The sequence below is a fragment of the Mytilus californianus genome, unplaced genomic scaffold, assembly GCF_021869535.1.
Source record: "Mytilus californianus isolate M0D057914Y unplaced genomic scaffold, xbMytCali1.0.p SCAF_1, whole genome shotgun sequence".
Classification (NCBI taxonomy): Eukaryota; Metazoa; Mollusca; class Bivalvia; order Mytilida; family Mytilidae; genus Mytilus; species Mytilus californianus.
This window is the reverse complement of record NW_026262581.1, coordinates 121,199,701-121,219,623: the sequence shown is the minus strand read 5'-3', so window position 1 is coordinate 121,219,623 and position 19,923 is coordinate 121,199,701. Positions and strand designations below refer to the sequence as shown.

At 32.1% G+C, this 19,923-nt stretch overlaps 2 protein-coding genes across 3 annotated transcripts in view; both read right to left on the bottom strand.

Annotated features, from left to right (window-relative positions):
- Positions 1–19,923, bottom strand: part of LOC127711615 (von Willebrand factor D and EGF domain-containing protein-like) — a 252,338-nt gene that overhangs the window by 201,403 nt on the left and 31,012 nt on the right. The window lies entirely within an intron of this gene.
- Positions 189–18,358, bottom strand: LOC127712234 (mucin-5B-like). Its single transcript, XM_052218564.1, has 7 exons — positions 15,462–18,358; positions 12,648–12,797; positions 9,223–9,435; positions 8,166–8,377; positions 6,909–7,302; positions 676–825; positions 189–370 (listed from the first exon to the last, which is right to left on the bottom strand). The coding sequence occupies exons 1-6, from the start codon at positions 15,792–15,794 to the stop codon at positions 760–762; spliced, it is 1,368 nt and encodes a 455-aa protein (XP_052074524.1). The 5' UTR covers positions 15,795–18,358; the 3' UTR covers positions 189–370; positions 676–759.

Below are 19,923 nucleotides of genomic sequence, written 5' to 3'. Positions count from 1 at the left end.
ACTGTTTTCAATCTATTTTAGATGGAGGACGATATTTCGGGCCTTTCTTAAATTTAGACTTCAACCGAAAATTTTAACTTTTCAAAACTTGAAATTATGACTTTAACTCGAAAATTTTAACTTTCAAAGTCTTCAAATTTCTACCCCTAAAAAACTTTTATATTGACGATAACATAAACCTACCTGAGGTACAGTTTCCATTATCACTGCAGTTGTTTGGACAAATAAGACTTGTGATGTATTCAAGAATTGTTTGGTTTCCATCACCTGCTCTAGTTAAAGATAATGTTTCATTTCTGGAAACTTCCATAAAGGCGTACGTTTGCATAGCCCCGACTGTATCTTTTATAAATGAGGTGTCTGCTGTTAGCTGGAATAGGTTACAATGTTAACTTATATTTATTGCATTTCAATGCTGCGTCTATATATTGTTTGTGTAACTTTATATTTGTTTATTTCTCTAATGCTCAATAAAAAAGAAAACAAATCAAAATCAAATTGTTCTTTTCAATCATAATGATCATCGAAATGTCTAGGCACTGAAAATGTTTACCGAAACGGTTGAACTTCAAATATTTTGGTATTTTTTTAAACCACTGGATAATTGACATTTACATTGTAACGGCACCAAGTTAAATGTTTTCGATATTGTCAATAATACTGAATTATTCTTACTTTGATATCCAAAATACAAGACTTGATATAATCATCGCTGATCAATCCACAAACATCTGTTAGAAATTCAGTAGGGACTGAATTTTAAATACGTTCGGTACATGTTTTATTTGCTTCAACTTCTGTCCAACCGTTTCTGAATTCAGGATTCTGTAAACACGAAGACAACATTTGATGTATGTTTAAAAGTTATACACATTAAGACAGTATCAACTAAACAATTTCAGTATGAGAATAAGGAGATGTGGTATGATTGCCAATGTGGCAACTATCCACCAAAGTCCAGGGGTCTGTTGTTCAACTTGTGATTAAACTAATCATATGATTAAGTTTAATGAGTCATTAAAAGTTAATCGCATGATTAGTAAATACAATGATTAAATTTCGTTGTTCAACTTATTTTAATCATTGTATTTACTAATCACTGTATTAATTTTTAATCATATGATTAAGTTTGGGTAGTTAGCAAGTGTTTCCCACAATGCATTGTCAATCAGGGCCTATATAACTTCCCTTTCTGCTTTAAATTATAACATTCTTCTTTTTAAAACCAGTTTTTCGGTGCCAATAATTATTGAATAAATATCTTATAACATGTTCATATTTTTTATGGAAACATATACATATTTAAGATATGTTTCCAGTTCAAAATGAAATGTGCTTGAATGGAAAAATAATTTCAGTGAATGTAGAAAGTAATACATATATGCATTTATTTACCATGAAAATGGTTTAGAATGCATTTTGTAATAATCAACATTTGCATTCCACTTTAAATTATGACTAGGGCCAGAGTTTTTCATGTGTTTGCTTATAAATTTTGGTATCTGAAATGATGAGGTCATGCAGGTGGTCGAAAAACCCCGGGGGGGGGGGGGGGGGGTTACTTCCTATGTTTTTAGTGGTACGAGTGTGCCGCAAAACAGGGTCGCTTTTTCATGCCCTGCTGGTGAGAACAGGGTCTTTTTTTTAAACAAAGTATTTGTCTAGAACAGGATCGCTTATTTAACTGTTTAAGATACAGGTCTCTGTCTAGAACAAGGTATACATTTTCTGAGCGTGTCTAGAACAGGGTATGTTTTTCAATATTTCTGTTTAAAACAGGTTATGTTTTTCATTGTTTTCTGGTTAGAACAGGATATGATTTGGCAAGTGCTGTCGGCACATTTATACCAGAAAGGATAGTCAGTAACCCCCACCACATGGGGAAGAGTGCTTTCTTTCACGTCCGCATTTCATCAAGTATGGCATGCCAAGTTAACATTTAAGATATTTTTTACGGATGGTATAGATCGCGATATACCGGTATAACAGAACTGTGATCGATTGTAGTTCATACGGCATAAGAAGATACAGTGTGACAATTTTAAATATTCAATTGTGCAAGTGTAATGGCATAAAGCACAGTCAGAGAACCTTTTCAATGATTTAAGAAGAAAGGGGACTACAACTTCATTTCGTGTTTGGATGGGATTAAAAAAAATAACTTGGCCTGGGGAGAGTTGAAAATAAAAATTCTGCAACACAAAATGCAGAATACAATTGTCTACAAAAAATGGAAAAAAAAACGTGTGAAAAAATAATGAGTAGCAAAGGAGGAAAATTAATATTCAACACGGATAAAATCCTCCTGATTATCCAGTTAAAAAGTAGGAGATGTGGTATGATTGCCATTGAGACAACTATCCACCAATGTTCAAATGAAGTGGTTGTAAGGAATTATAGGCAACCGTACGGTCTTCAACAATGAAAAAAACATATACCGTATAGTCGACTATTAAGGGCAATTGACATAACATTGCATCGCATATCTGACGTAAACTCTGATATTTAAGAGATGTGATGTAATCTATAAATCAAATAGATAGTTAGTAACAATTAAAAGGGGTTTATTTATGGACACAGGGATTATTTTTTATGTTGAACAGGTAAAATATTGACATAACATTAAAATTGAGAATGGAAATGGGGCATGTGTCAAAGAGACAAAAACCCGACCAAAGAGCAGCTAGAACACTTGTATACATCTAGAAAAATATGTATTTTTCATGATGCTAATGGTTTAATAGGACCGCGTTGCAAAATATTGTGTATGATAAAAGTACCATGATCTACAATGCCGTTAGGCGAATTATATTTATATTTGATTTATAATTAAATTATTCAAACTTGCTAGTTTTTATATATGTATATGCCATCCTTTTTAAGAAATAATGTTGTAAATCTTGAAAAGGACAGCATAAACATTTAATAAAACTAGCAAGTTGCCATACAGTTGGAAAACAAGTTGCCGTACTGTAAATATGTGAACAGTAGCAAGTTGCCGTACCCTAGGCTGGATTCATTTTTAATGATATTCTTTAGAAAACGTCTTTTTGAGATCGAATTTCAGTAAATATGAAGTCATACATTCATAATCAAAAGATTTGTCAGGAAAAAGAATGAAAATCAGTTGAGTATTTTGCTAACGATGGGACGGAAGGCGATTGGCCTCGAAATTTTCTGGTACTAAGTGCACCGTTTTGAAGTATAACACTCATTTTTTCCTTTCTCTCCGCTTCGTTATTACCAATTTCCGGTGGCGATGATACACAGTGAACCAGAGAAAGACCATTCACAATTTGTCTAATGTTGTTTTTTTTTAAATTTAACTAAAAAAAAAAGATAAACCTTTCAAGTACGTCGTGACCGGCAACAACTCTCTATATTTAAAAAGACAATTTACAGTGTCGCTATACGCATGCATGTTGTCTGCTTGGAGTCGATCCCCACCTGAAAAGAAAGAAATAGCCCAACTCTAGGATATTATGTTCCTGCATCAAGTGATTTTTACCACGTTGGGCTTACATTAGAATAAATACCGAATATAGAAAGTGAAACTAAAATTGAAAACATAAAGTCTGAAGGCACATTGAAGAGAAATAAGATTTTGTTTTTTTGGAAAACCGTGTGCCAGGGGTACCCCGCTCTCTGTGTTCAAAATATGCATGAAATATTTGCCACTGCACCTTGTCTGTTCTATGAATTATAACCCTGAGCTTTTTATCTGTTACATGCCAAGAATTCCTCGCTCAAAACTCCGGTGGACCTCCTACTGCACCCATTAGTAGATAAAGATTTGATTCCATAAAATGAAATTGATTTATGACCTGCATGAACGTGTCGCTAAGAACACGACCATAAAACAGATGGTCAATATAAATTATCCATGTTATTTGCTCTGTGGGATGTTTGCAAGCTCTTTATTTTTACTATTGATGCAAATTATACATTATCATTTCTTACTCGGACTAACCAGAGAAGCATAGTTGAGTGTTAAAAAATTCAAATATATATTCTGTGCCGGATGATCTAAATTATTGGAAAGACCGGCACTAATAACAGAAATCCTTCCCCTCTCCCAACAGGGGTGCAATACGTCTCTTGAAATATCTCGGACACTCGGAAATAAGATTTCTCAGCCTCTTAAATTAATAACAGGTGCTTGTTTTTCACGGTATATTGTGTCAGATGAGAAATGTGATACATTTCATTGACTCAGTCTCTTTATACTTTTAATCACTAACATAAACCACTTACGGTAGTACATTTTCATGATAGATATTTGCAGATGCGGATCAGGGGAGGGGGGTCCGAGGGTTGTTACCCCCTTATATTTGACAATTAAACGGCTTTTAAAAGGCGACTTATGGTTGGAACAACCCTTTTCACCAGGACACCGTTGGAACCCCCCATAATGGCTTGATCCGCCATGATTTGGATCTTCGTCAAGCTCATCATACTAAATGGGAAAACATATATGATGTTTAAAAACTCCGTGTAAAGATAAAAATCGTAAGGTCCGAGCTATCTGTGGGACGAATTTATCCGTTAGAATTTACCTGCGTAAACAGTTAGGTCAAGGGCGCTACTGAATGTGCTAATATTTGAACTTCGAAAAATGGGAAAATTAGCAAAGACTTGCTTTGGAAATCACGTATGGCCTGTACATTAATGCTATGGTAACATTCATTATTTATAAAAGCTGTTCGTCATAATTTGTTGAATGATTACACACAATAATGCGGCCCGTCTTTACATTTAGTCTTTGAATTATCATCACAGTCACTGAGCGGTAAACAGGTAAAATATAAACGAAAAAACTGCCGAAATGTGCAATTTCTTTCTGTTATCAAATCATTTGAAATGACTATATATGTATCCGTCCGATCCTTCGCCCTATCTGGTCTCATGCCTTTCCAACTTATGTTTCAACACTCCTAACACATATATTGTGTTTCTTTCAAATCTAAAGTACTTTCACAGATAAAAATCCCCTTGCAGAAGATAAATATCTCTTAAACCTCTCATATTTCGAGCAAAAACCAATTTTTTCATTGGTACAGCAGCCATGTTGGATGCTTTAATCATATGGTTAAAATTTAATACACCTCAAAGAGGTTGATTAAGTTTAACGACAGTTTTAGTATTTTTAACACCGCGTTAAAATTAACGACAAGTTGAACAACACACTAATCATATGATTAATTTTAATCGAATGATTAAGAAATTTTAACGACGTGTTAGCACTAACGACAAGTTGAACAACAGACCCCAGATGACGTTAACAATTACACCATACAGCCATCAACAATCAGCAAATCCCATACCGTATAGACAGCTATATATTAAAGGTCCCGCATGACACAATGTGAAAAACTTCAAACGAGAAAACCAACGGCCTGATTTTTAAAAAATAGATTGAATATTAAATGAAAAACAAATTTGACAGACAGCAACCAATGATAACCACTGAATTACAGGTTTAGGACAAGTATATAAAGAATATAGCGGGGTTAAACATGTAGGTGGGCGCTCAACCTTCCCCTTACCTGAGGCAGTGGTGTGACAGTACGACATAAGAAAAAACAGTAAAAAAAAACAGTTGGCAATGGCTTAATTCAACAGATTGGTACGAAAAATACGAAACAACTAACATAAAAGACAAAAGACGCAAAGTACCGATCTACTTAAACATTAAAGTTCAACGGACTGAATATTAGCTGCTATAGATTATAATAACGATAACACAATTGTATGTCACGTCGTTTTTAGTTTAGATGACCAGAGGGGCAATATGAGCTATTAGTATTGGTGTCTGTCGTTGTCTTATAGAATATTTTAAAAAGTCAGTTTTAAAACACCAGGCCAAATTGAGAAGATTGACTGGATCTTCCTTGCGGCGTCTGCTTTAAAGTTTGTGATTTTCATTGCAGTCGACCAACCAACATACCCGCCATGGCTAATGAAAATTGAAATGCAATGTCCGTTATCTTGAATATTATAATAATATAACAAATATGCACAGATTGTCAAAATATTCCAATTTTTCATCATTTCTACTAAAATGATCAGAATGATGACTACTTATCGGAGTTATTGCCCCCTTAACGGCGAGTTTTGACCAATTTTATCGTTTTTTGCAATTATTTTGAAAATTATAATATACATAGAACGAAACTTTAAACAGCAAAATTGATCAACAACCCAAGATCTACAGATAAGCCAAATATCAGAAACTGTCGAACGAATTGTAAAATTTAAAAAAAAATGAATAATTGATAAATATTTTGAAAATTATCTTAACCACAAAACTATATGATATTTTGAAAATTGACGTCCATAGTGAAGTTCTGGCCTAATTTTAGTATGATGCCCTGTCTAATAAAGTTAATAAAGTGAAAAGCAAACGATAGTCTATTTCCTGATTAAAAAGATTTTCCAGTTTATACATTTTGTTATTTCACAAAATGTAAGGTTTCAAAGAAATAGATCCAATAAAATAATAACTGTGCTGTTTTATTATAAGATATTTGCAGTCTTTCTATTTTCTGTCAAAATGTTCTTGCATTTATTTTTGTTATCTGACCAATTTGGCCAAGAGCGTCTCTGATGATGGTTTATCCAGGAAAAAGGTTTGAAGACAATAAAGAGTTTTTACCTTTTTTTTAAGGAAAAAAATAATGTTAAGAAACCAATCAGTTTAGTAATGGCAAACACTTATCGATATAAACATTCATTTTTTAGAAGGCGGGAATTGATAACATCTTTTTTTATTTACAGCAAAAGAAATAAATCTCCTTCAAGACACATTTCTACAACAGCAATATGGTTTTCTCTCCTTTTTTTGGACAATTTTGTGAAAAAATTGTGTTAAAATATGTAAATAAATAATTTTAGCATGTAATATATACCGCAAAAGAAGTATTCTGAATATCATCGTCGTATTCAAGGGGAGAATCATCTATAATGTCATCATTGTAAGTGGCGCTACGTCGATTTATCCGGTGAGACAAAGACCTTTTCTTTCTTGTATTATAATAGCACGAGGTAACAAAGGGTTGAACAGAGTTGTCATTTTCCTTGGTTTCAGATGAACAATGTTGTGTACTCTCTGTCAAGTTGCATCGGACTGTATAGAATTGTTCCAAATTGTCGGTCGGTCCCGCCTCTTTGTCACAGACACAGTATTGGGAAACTGTTATATTTACTTTAGTACTTTCTTCCATATAAATTACAGCATCATCGTACAAAAAAGCAGGCTCTTTGATAAAAAGCTGTTCATTTGGCGTAGACAAAGAATCAATCCTGTAATTACACTGACAATTAACAAACATCGCGTTGACAATCTGAAACTAGTTAAAGGAAAGTCAAGGAGTAGTAAATGGGAAATGAAACAAGTTTTGGAAGACTTTTCTTACACCTTAGATATTATAGACTCAAACAAAAATTTAAACAAAAATAAAATATATTCCACTAATAAAAGGTAAACGCGTTGTTTTTCATTTTTAATTCCAATAGCGGTGATAAGTCACGAAAGATGAAAGGGGCTTACTAGAAATGAATCAATTAGTCATTTGTTTGAAAAATATTTAGCAATGGTCATGATGACATATGTCGACCATTCGAACAGAATTATTTCGAATACTTAAATATAATTCGGAAAACTCCTCTTTTTATTTTTGATAATTTTGATAAAAAAAAAGACACGCTTTGGAATATCGTATCAACTCGGAAATATATAATCCATTAAGTTTTTTTTATTATGCTGCTAAATAAAAAAGAAAGTATACAATGAGAAAATTAAATTCATATCTATTTTGCAAAAAATAGCTCTTAACCGTTTATACAAATTGAATGTTGATTTCTAGTTATAAGTTGTATGAAGCAGAACACGGCTGTAACGGGACAGTTGAAACAACATGACAAGAATTTTATTACAATTGTTTGTTTTCTGTTGTATCAGACGAACACAGATTATAAAGGTAAAATGTCAACAATTATAATCTTATATACCTGTATTCGAGAACAAGGTTATTGTTAAAATATATGAATATTTAACGTACATGTTGTACCATACTGAAGAAATGAATAAACACAAGTAAACTTGTTACAAAGGGGACAAAAAAGCCTAAAAATGAGACTAAAATTGGTGAAAGAACTCAATATACCGCCACGAATCTGCAAAACTCTTCTCATTATTTATAGGACCCAGATCACGATGTGTAAAATCATCAGAAGTATCTTTTGTTAAACTTGGAACTCCACAAAGTCCTCTTGCTTCATCGATGTCATAGATAGAGGGCTTAATCGAAATTCCTGATATAAATTTACTATATTGTGATACAGTAAACTTTATTTCTGTTCCCGTTTGCAAAGTTATCTGCAAAATAGATTTAAACGTAAATCATTATATTACTATTTGCATCGTCAATACTTTGTTATAATTAGTGGTGTATCTAATTTCTTTGGTTAACGTGGTGAATTGAATTCATGAAATTAAATACCACACGAAACACATTACCATCAAAGATCCCTTAAGTGGCAAACTATGAACCTCAAAACGAAAGGATTTTTCTGTAAACCACGAATAAAAGTCTAACAGAGTATATCACATATGTATTTGTCAAAAAAAAAATTGCTTAGCGAGCTTTACAAACGGGTTAAAATGACAGAGTTGCCAAGCACCATAATTTTCTGTATTCTTAAGTTTTCTCACAAAGTATAGTACAGTATTTTTTTATCATGCAATTTTTTAAAGGGTAGCTAATATTTGTTGTTGACCTATCACAGTTCAAAGGTAAAGTTTTGGAGAAAGAAACCAATGAAACCTATGGTTTACTTATTATGTTTGGTTGATATAAGTTCAACTATTGATTAATGTTCATGTCTTGGACATCTTAATATGTAGGATAATAACATTTTAAGAAACCATCAAGGCAAAAAAGACGTTGGTAATATTTCATATCTGAAATCGATTTGGAGTCCGTTAAACAATTTGGATATATATTTACATTGCAATTAATATAAAAAGAAGATGTGGTATGATTGCCAATGAGACAACTCTTCACAATAGTCTATTGTTGGACAATGGATAGAATTATGAGGCAAACTTCTCTTCATCTTAGATAATTATTCTATATTTTATCAGAATGAGCTAGGTCCAGTTATGTTTTGTCGTTTTGCTTTTTCATTATACAACACGATAAGCAATATTCAAATACTAGCCTTGTATGTATTTCCAATGTGTTCTATTGACATATCATTGTCATCACAAGTTAAAAGTTCAGTATAAGGTTGCTGAAGAAGATATTTGTTGTTCCGAGAGATTTTTGCACATGTTCGCAGAACAAACAACGAACCTCTGCTTCTAATAGCTATACCACAATGACAAGAAGAACCACTCCACCCAAATCCACAATTTGTTAACAAAGCATGAACCTTGAATAAGAAAAGAAACATATTTGCATTTCACCATCACCAAATATATACATTTCACATTTAATCTTATATTTTCATATCGTAATTTTAAAAAATCTTTTACGCACAGTAATATTATAGATGGTTGTCCAAATCATCTCAAAGGATAGCTTGTCATAGTTTGTTTCCAAATTCTTTCTATATAAATTTATGATTATTTGAATGCATTTCACGCATCAAATTTATAAAAGAATATAGCATGTTATAAATTTGGTGCGGTCGAATCACTTTTCTGGATTTACCTTCACCAGGAACGCTCAAACACAACAATTTTAAAGTAAATTTATTGAATATGTTCCAATTGACGTAACCACAATTCCGTCTTCATTTCCTCGATTGCGACATCATCGAATGAAACTTATCAACGTTTTTTTACTTGCACGAGCAACACGACGGATGCCACATGTGTAGCTGGAACAGATTAACCTTCCAGATCACACAAGTTCACTTTTGTTTTTTTGGTTGGGAAAGTGTTGCTTTTGTTTTTTTAAGTTTTTTATGTAGTGTTTTGTAGACTTTTTTTTATTACCATGGCGTCGTCAGTGTTTCTTTAACATATGAGTTTCAAATGTTCCCTTGGTATTTTCCGTATTTTTTACCAACAAGGAAGGTTGTACTTTTATGCAACATTTAGTGCCTTTTATTTATGTATCCCGTCATACTTTGAACGACAAAATTATTTTATGTCTACCTGTGCGAATTTCAAACGCGCGATTTTACGCCAGTACTTAAAACCTTCCATCCTTTATGGGTGGATTTTACATAGATAAATAAAATCGTATAATATAAGCAAAATGAGGATGTTAAATTTGATGTATGCCTTTTTGTGCTTTTTCGTTACATTTGTTTGTTTTTATAGTGATTAAGATGATGACACAATATTGACTGCTGTACCCCTATTTTTGACATTTTTACCTATTGTCTGTTTGTTTTGTTCACGCATCGTTGTCAATATAATGGAATTTGATGCGACTGTCATACAAGTGAGAGGTTTAGCTAGCTATAAAACCAGGTTCAATCCACCATTTTCTGCATAAGAAAAATGCCTGTACCAAGTCAGGAATATGACAGTTGTTATCCATTCGTTTGATGTGTTTGAACTTTTGATTTTGCCATTTGATTGGGGACTTTCCTTTTTGAATTTTCCTCGGAGTTCAGTATTTATGTGATTTTACTTTTTATTTACGAGAAAAACGTCATTTTGCAAATACTTATTGTATCAGAAGTCTTTGCAATGACGTTTTTAGTTTTCGACACACCACGGACGCCACATAATGAAAACTAAGTTATGAGAAAATCTCACATTGTATACTTTATTGGTTAGTTGTAATTTATATTCCTACAGAAAACAAGTACAATAATTGTCCTTTAAATCTTCCTTTCGAATTTTATAAACTAGTTCATATTTGTTATAATTACAATTTGGAAGATTAATATCGGTTTGCTTACTTACAATTTTAAATGTTTTATTTCCTGATTGAACTTTTGTGTACTTTTACTTTGGACACTGCACATGATTGTGTTTTTGAAATTTGTGAAAATTTTCAGATATTGCGATATTAAATTAGCGAGATGTAAAACTGTTAATATAAGGAGTTTAAGAATGCAAGAATTTTGCAGATTAAGTACGTCAATATGAAAATAAAGAGATGTGGTTTGATTGAAAATGACACATATATCCACCAGAGACCAAAAGGACGATGTTGTAAAGCTTATAGTTCTCCGTACGGCCTTCAACAATGAGGAAATAACCCATACCGTAAAATAAGCTACCAAAGGCTTCGGCATGACAACATGTGAATCAATTCAAACGGAAAACCAGCGGCCAGATTTTAAAAAAATGAACGAAAACAATTGCAGATAGTAACCAACGACAAGCACTGAATAAATAGCTCCTGACTTGGGATAGGTACATAATGTGGCGGAGTTAAATATGTTAGTAAGCGCTAAACTCTTCTCTAACCTGGGACAGTGGTGAAACAGCACAACATAAGAACAAACTTAAAAAAATGTTCAAGTCTTCTTTCAGTTACTGTGAGCATTCTTCCATAGGGTATTATGTAGTATTGATTCCATTAACTTTTGTTTTTGTCGTGGGTAATACTGATGATAGAGAATTAAGGTTTTTTTACTGTGAAGATTTTATTTTGCCCTTTTTATGTATCTTTTGTCATTCCTCTGGGTTGAACTGTTAAAATGGTAGTTTAACCATGACATATGTTAATGTTCCTATTCATTTCAGGTTAATGTTCCTACTCATTTCAGGTTAATGTTCCTATTCATTTCAGGTTAATGTTCCTACTCATTTCAGGTTAATGTTCCTACTCATTTCAGGTTAATGTTCTTATTCATTTCAGGTTAATGTTCCTATTCATTTCAGGTTAATGTTCCTACTCATTTCAGGTTAATGTTCCTACTCATTTCAGGTTAATGTTCCTACTCATTTCAGGTTAATGTTCCTACTCATTTCAGGTTAATGTTCTTACTCATTTCAGTTTAATGTTCCTACTCATTTCAGGATCCTCTTAGGTGTTGATGGCATATCTTTGGTGGTCTATCTTAATTTATTTTTTAGAAATTTCTGTCTGCCCTGGTCAATTTAGAGCTTGATTTTAAGTATAGACATTTACTAATTTATTTGAGCTATATTGTTTAATATACTATCGTTCTGAATAAAAACAGTCTAAATATATCCTAGGTAGTAATTTAAAATAATAGCTTATTGTGAATATTCTTCAAATACAAACTGAATTATATTTTGAAATTATCTATGAACACATATTTTTGGTCTTAATGTTCTTGACATATACCCTTATCTCATTCCTATTTTTTTTTACTTAGAATTTTGACAACTTCCCCTTGATAAAATTGATAAAATATTTTGCAAAGTAAACAGGTTGTTTGGATGACACAAACTGTAGCTTCGTAAAACTGTTAGTTGATAGTAATTTAAAAATACATTTGTAGTTAGTATTCAATTCTGGATTCTTGCTTTTCTTCAAATAGGTCTTTGAAATTTAAAAATATAATACTTGTCATATTTGTCCATAAAAAAAGATAAAAGTAAGATATTATTAATGAAACATCAACCTACCAAAAACACCAACTAAAATATTTCTTTTACAAAGTTATTACATCGCTTAACTAAAATAGATGAGATTGAAATGTGTTACCCAATATGGACCTCTGTCATTTCTGTAAAGAACGAATTCCCCAACTTCCATATAATGATACAACCTTCCATCAAACGTTGTAATATGTGGATCGTTATATGACTGGCAAAGTCTTGCTGTTAACACTGAATCTTTGTCTAAAACTGTGACCTTCAACAACAATTCATTAGATAATAAATATCAAAACTTTCTCATTTACCTATCTGAAACTGCTTTCTACAAACTTTTAAGCAGACAGTTGGCACTAACAAATTACAGGTATTTTTAAAACAGCCTCCTATGGTAGAAATTGGGTGTTGAAGATGACGTTGTTTTATATATGCTTGAAAACCTACAAAATCTTTTATACAATGAGCCTGACGGAATTGAAGGTGATTGTAATTTTTCATTTTGACTGTCCCTTTTTTTTTACAGACACTAGATGTACAGTGGGTTTTTTTTTTTGTTGTTTTTTTTTGGGGTGGAAGCTAACTACCTTTTTAGTGTGTTTGTGTTTTCTGTTTTCGAACTGTAGTTTAGAGTATTAGTGGAATCGTGAATTATAGTTATGCAAAATGAAGACTTTTTGCCATAAATATCGATTTATTTCAATTACTATTACTGGGTCTTGAAAAAATCTTTCAGTTCAAGTTTCAGAACAAAGTTTATCCATCTATCATTAAAATACTGAAAAATGAAAAACGAATCATATTTCGAAATTCCACTGCAGACAATATCTCTTAATTATTAAACAATAGCTTCTTTAACTCCAGACTACATTTGTGAATGTTTGCTAAAAAATTAATTCCCTTTACCAGTAAAAATACGGAAAAGGGAAAACAAATATTTTCAAAATTTTGCTCTGGATACTGTCTTTTGATCATGAAAAGCTTTTGTCTAATTTTCGTAATATTCCATTATGATTTGCTGTCTGATAACTTTAAGCTTACACTGTTTCTTAATGTAAACTGAATAAAAAAAACTATGCTATTTTCCAGTAAAATAAGGAAAATGAAAAGAAAAAGAAAAAAATATTTTTAAAATTTAGTTCTGGATACCGTGTTTTGAATTTTAATAAGTTTCTGAACTATTCACTATTGAACAGCGGTATACAACTGTTGCCTTTATTTCAGTCCAATTTATCGTTAAATTCCATGAAAGGTGTTGATGCAAGAAAAAACTTTAACCACTTGCTGAACCTAAATGTTGACGCCGACGACGGAATGTGGGATCGCTGTCTCGACAAAAATTATAGATAAGTAAAAGTGTTTTTTTTTTTTTTTTTCTTCAACTGAAATGTTCAAACGTTTCCCGTTTATGTCTGTTTCTGTTAATTTAGATTTTGAACTATTGGATCATTTTAGTATATCTACTTATATTTATTTATAATAAAATTGAGAATGGAAATGGGGAATGTGTCGAAGAGACAACAACCCGACCAAACAGCAGAAAACAGCCGACGGTCACCAATGGGTCTTCAACACAGCGAGAAAATCCCGCACCCGGAGGCGGGCTTCAGCTGGTCCCTAAACAAAATGTGTACTAGTTCAATGAAAATGGACGTCACACTAAACTCCAAAACATATAAATGAACTAAAATTAAAAAAATCATACAAGACAAATAAAGGCCAGCGGCTCCTGACTTGGGACAGGCGCAAAAATGTTGCGGGGTTAAACATGTTTTGTGAGATCTCAACCCTCCTCCTATACCTCTAGCCAGTGTAGAATAAACAAACACACAGTTATACGCACAGTAAAACCCAGTTTAGAAGAAGTCCGAGTCCGATGTCAGAATAGGTAACAAAAGAAACTAAGCAAAATGACAATGATACATAAATTAACAAAGGACTACTAGCAGTTACTGGCATGCCATCTCCAGACTTCAATTAAACTGATTGAAAGATTATGTCTTCATCATATGAAAATCAAGCACAATCCCTTCCGTTAGGGGTTTAGAATCATACCATCATAAAATATATGAGAACATAACCCGTATCATGCCAACAACTGGTTTTAGAATAAATGTGTTTATTTCCGATGCAATATCCCTTCTGAATAAGTCTGTTTAAAGGTTTGGTTAGCTTTGAGGTGAATGTTGACATTTTTGTGCTTTGTATAGAATATTACCATAAAAAATGGGATGTGAAATACTTGAACGTATAAGGTGTCTGCATGTTGATTCATATTTACGAATGATGTCCTTGTACCGATGATAAAATTTGGTAAATGTTTTGACTAGTTTGTGATATCGAAAACCCTGGTGTAATAATTTTTCAGTAATACAGAGATTTCTTTCGTTAAAATGAAATACGTTATTACATACACGAGCGAATCGAACAAGTTGGGATATATAAACGCCAAAAGATGGTGACAAGGGCACATCACCATCTAGAGATGGATAATTAACAATAGGAAATGAAAAATCATCTCTTTTATCATAAATTTTGGTATTAAGCTTCCCGTTAAAGATATAGATATCAAGAACCAGGAAAGGGCAGTGTTCATTGTTAGTATTAGCTTTATTTAAAGTAAGTTCAGCAGGATATATCTCTTTAGTGTACATACTGAAGTCGTCATTATTGAGAGGCAATATATCATCCAAATATCTAAAAGTGTTATTAAATCTTTGTGTCAGATGTTGTTTCGAGTGGTCTTTGCTAATTAAGTATAGTACATTTGTTGCATTGTTCATATTCAGTGATATTTACCTAACAAAGATATGAACATATATTTAGATTATTGCATGCTTTTCTCGTTTGTTTCAATCAAATATACTTAAATATAATTGGAAAAAAACAGCATTTCAAAAAGAATCACGCTAATTAATATATCAACCTTAATCTCTGGTATCTTGACGTCTTTCCAGATTTCGTTGAAAGCTGAAATAGATTTCGTAGATATCCGAATAAATGTCGACCTGCCCTGATGGTTGTATAGACCATCACTAGATCCATAAACCTGTAGATATTTCGTTTCATTCCAATCTAGATTTCCTAGTTTTATTCCACAAAATTCTGCTTCAAAAACAATATCTCTTTTAGCGATATTGTTTAAGCATGATGCTTTATTTTTGCCGTACTTAGGTTGAAATATAAAGAAGTTCTGAGCACACTTTGTGCGGATGTCTGGATGTGAGGCAATACACGATACTGGCACTGTTGATGTCATCGGTATGGTGATGTTTTCACCTTCGATAACAGTATACTCAGTTTTATCTGGCTAAAAAATGTGAAAGAATAAAAATTGTAAAAATACAGAGCATATACTTTCGAAATCAAAATTTCAAAACTCGCCGATTAATGAGAGATTTTACTTACTTCATTACTATAATTTCAAATAAAATATCGAATTAACAACTGAATAAATCAATAAAAAAAAATTTAAACGTATATACAGGTAAATAAATCAAACAAAAGGAGTAAATCGTTTGCGTTTTTTTTTTTTAGATAATCCTGTTATGCTTTTCCAACATCCATTTCCTGTACTATAAAGTGCTGTTGTGGTCAAATTTGGAAACAGATAGATCAAAATATATCTTTATGGAGCTGGAGTTTTGCTCTAGCTTGAAAAACAACTGGACATGGACATGGAAAAAATATTCAACATGACCAACAGGAGACGAACAAACCGAAAAACATTGAACACGAAATTGTAAATGTAAACAATAATCCAGAATAAGACTTAATGTGCTACAGAAAAGAACCCAAAATATGCAAATGAAGTCAAGATCTGTAAAAACATATCAATCTTAAAATTGAGTTTACTACAATCAGAAAACATAATTCAAAATAACGAACATACTTAGTATTTTTCAATGACAACACCAGAAGACGAAGATCGAACAATTCCGAAAATATAAGACACTGGGCACTCAAATATCGAAATCGTATAGCAGACAACCCAACAATCGAAATATTTCAAGCCTAAACATGCAAAACGATCATCCCATTTCAGACAGTCGAGTACTGATTGATGGAAGATACGTTTAGAAAGGGATTGATTCGTCAAAACTACCGAATTATAAGGATATATATATATACAAGTCTAAATTGATAACAACGTTCAAACCTATGATTCCTTTGGATAAAAACCGCAATTTTTATACGTGTGCATGCAAAACAAATTTCTTGGTAGAGGGGTCTAAATACAGCACAAACAACATTTTCCAAAAAGACCAAAAAAGTGAAAAAGTATATTTTAACAAAACGCATTTGACGAGCAGGTCGAAAATCGGATGTTCTTAAACACTGCTGACTGCCATGGCGATTGCCAAATAAACGGATCACCAGATGTAACAAAATGGATCTTAATTATTAATTTAATACCAAACAAAAAAACAATAAACTTGCGGAAAAGATTGTATACCGCAAACATGGGGTGCAAAAATTGGTACACCGTAACCGGATTTCGACAATTATTGTCTCTTCAGTGATGTTAGGAATCGAAACGGTATTTGGAAGGCCATATAATTTACCTCAATTTAGGATAGACTCTTGAATTTTGAAGAATAGAAATAGGATGAACGGATTAAATAAACCCGAGGGCAAATATAATACAAGCCCAAACGAAAAAATATAAACAAGTCTAAATTGAAAACAACGTTCAAACCTATGATTGCGTTGGATAAAAACCGCATTTTTTATACGTGTGCATGCAAAACAAATTTCTTGGTAGAGGGGTCTAAATACAACACAAACAACATTTTCCAAAAGACCAAAAAAGTGAAAAAGTATATTTTTACTAGCAGGTCGAACAACGGATGTTCTTAAACACTGTCGACTGCCATTGGCGATTGCCAAATAAACGGATCACCAGATGTAACAAAATGGATCTTAATTATTAATTTAATACCAAACAGAAAACAATAAACTTGCGGATGTATATATATACATCTAGTTGTCGATGTAGTTGATCTAAATAATGACCCGAGAACATGAAATTACCTAATTTCAACACAACAATTATACATGTGAAGGAAATAATACAAATGTTCAATTCTATGAAGAGAAAATCAATTATATTCATGATAGCCGTTATAGAATCACTTTATCAGGAATTCTACCCAGATCGGATTGCAACAAATACAACTGACATCAGCACAAACGACATGAATAACAGAACCGACGACTAACTATGTAGGAGACAAAACAGGTAGGCTGCAATAGACCAACGTTCAAATACTTGAACAAGATACATACATATTTGCTACTCCTGGAAATATATAACAACAATCATTAAGCGAAAGAGCATATGTAATTCATCGGAGAGACCACACACAGTTTAGATTGGTGTTCCCAACGATTTATTCTGGACCCTTTATTATTTATAATTTATGTTAATGATTTAAATTTTTGCTGTTACAGTAGATAAAAATGTCAATTTGACAGAGCAAATGAATATAATATCTTACTTGGAAGAAAAAAAATAAATATGTAATTGTGTATGTTCAAATTATCAGTTTTGCTCATTTGATACTTGTAAAAGCCTTAGGGCAATTTTATGACGAAAACATTTTAAAATATACACTGGTGCACAGATACGGATGGACTTGCCTCAAGTAAAAAGTTGCAATTTTTGAAACAGTTTAAAGATAAATCTTTTGATTTCTTTAATGCATTTTTAACTTCCCTGCAAGCAGCTGCAATCTTACCAATCCACAAAAAGCTAGCAAAATTATTATCAAGTAAATAATCAACCAACAATAGCAAAGGAAAAGTTGTTCCAATTGTCATACATTTTAGCATGAAGACTATTATGAGAAATTCTAATATCAAATTCTAAAACACACAAGAATTAATTTAGTAACCATAAGTTCAAGTAAAACTCATTGGTATATTTAGAAAATTACGCTCGTCTACAGGGAATAGTCTCTACATTTATATGGTATTGCTGAACATATCTTTCAAGTGGCCATGCGCTTTATAATGTTTATCCATATGTGATAACAGTACAGGTAAGTTTCATATGCTTCTGGCATTTTGAATATAAAACAATGATGAATAATCTTGCTATTTGTATCTTAAAACGTACATAGAAACCTGCTCCAAATATCGGACTAGTATAAAACGGGCTAGGCAGTGAACCGTTTGTAAACCGGACTCTTAACTGTGCATACAACCTAAACATGAAAACAAAATGATACAATATTTATGCATATTGCGATATAGATTAAACAATACAACAGGAATTACCATTTAATAACATAGCAAAATAAAATGACAATTTTATTATAAGAGTCTTTGTCAGCTTTTCTCGTGAGGTATGTTCAGAGGATCTACTATCCCATGGTCAATAAAAAACTTCCAACCTTTATTGATCATCGAACCTTGAAAATCTTTGAAAGAATGATCGAAATATATTGGTTCATTCAAATACTGTGGGTGGCCCCAAGAACTAGCATTAAGATTCACTCAGGTATTAGTTTTAATAATATAAATTATTATGCATTTTAAGATTCTCTTTCAATACATATCAGGTGTAAAATAGGATGGTATATTTTCTTATTCTGAATAAAGTTTAAAATATACTTCATATTCAATGTGAGTTAGATGTAGATACCACAAAAATTTTAAAGATCTGTTAAAGTATTTACAATCAGAGTTCCTGTTCACGTGTGACAGTATAAAAAGATTTGACCTTTCCAACCATTACACAAATATTTCTTATTTCTTAACTTAAAAAAAACATTGGATTAAATGATTTCAAATTTAAGTCCTATATGATTTGGTATCGAAACCGATTTTCCAAAACTTTACCTCCATGTTCATTTGGTATTCATTGATCCAATCAGACGTCTTTAAAAATGTGCTATTTATGTGACTTAATTCTATATTTTTGTGCATTGTCACATTGTGTCCATTAATATACCAATACACATCATAAACATAAGTTCCATTAGCAATATCATTGAATCGACATCTGAACGCTGGTAGAAGACTTGGTGTAGGACTATAATTTGGTATGTTGAATGTTGGTCCATTTATCAACAGGGGCTCAACTTCGGGTGAAACTGTCTTGTTCGGAAAGGATGCTGCCAATCAGAGATAATTAATTTACTATTTAAGTTATACTTTTATGGTTATATGTTAAACACATATTATCGACTTCATTTGGAGAAAAAAGTTCTCAAAAAAGAAGTTAGTTTTTACTTGTCAATTCATATCCATTTTCAGCATACTTGCACTTTAATGTTCATTTGTCATGTTTTACATATTTATCTTTTTTTGTACCTTTTCCAATATGACAAACCGTTTTAAAGTTTATATGACGTATTATAGGACTAAAATCTTAGTTCCAG

Coding starts and splice junctions, on each gene's coding strand:
- LOC127712234 (XM_052218564.1), bottom strand. CDS start 15,794: ATGACATCAACAGTGCCAGTATCGTGTATTGCCTCACATCCAGACATC. Junction 9,436..12,647: donor ATGACAGAGGTCCATATTGG/GTAACACATTTC, acceptor TTCTTATTCAAG/GTTCATGCTTTGTTAACAAA. Junction 826..6,908: donor TTCAGAATACTTCTTTTGCG/GTATATATTACA, acceptor TCGTGTTTACAG/AATCCTGAATTCAGAAACGG.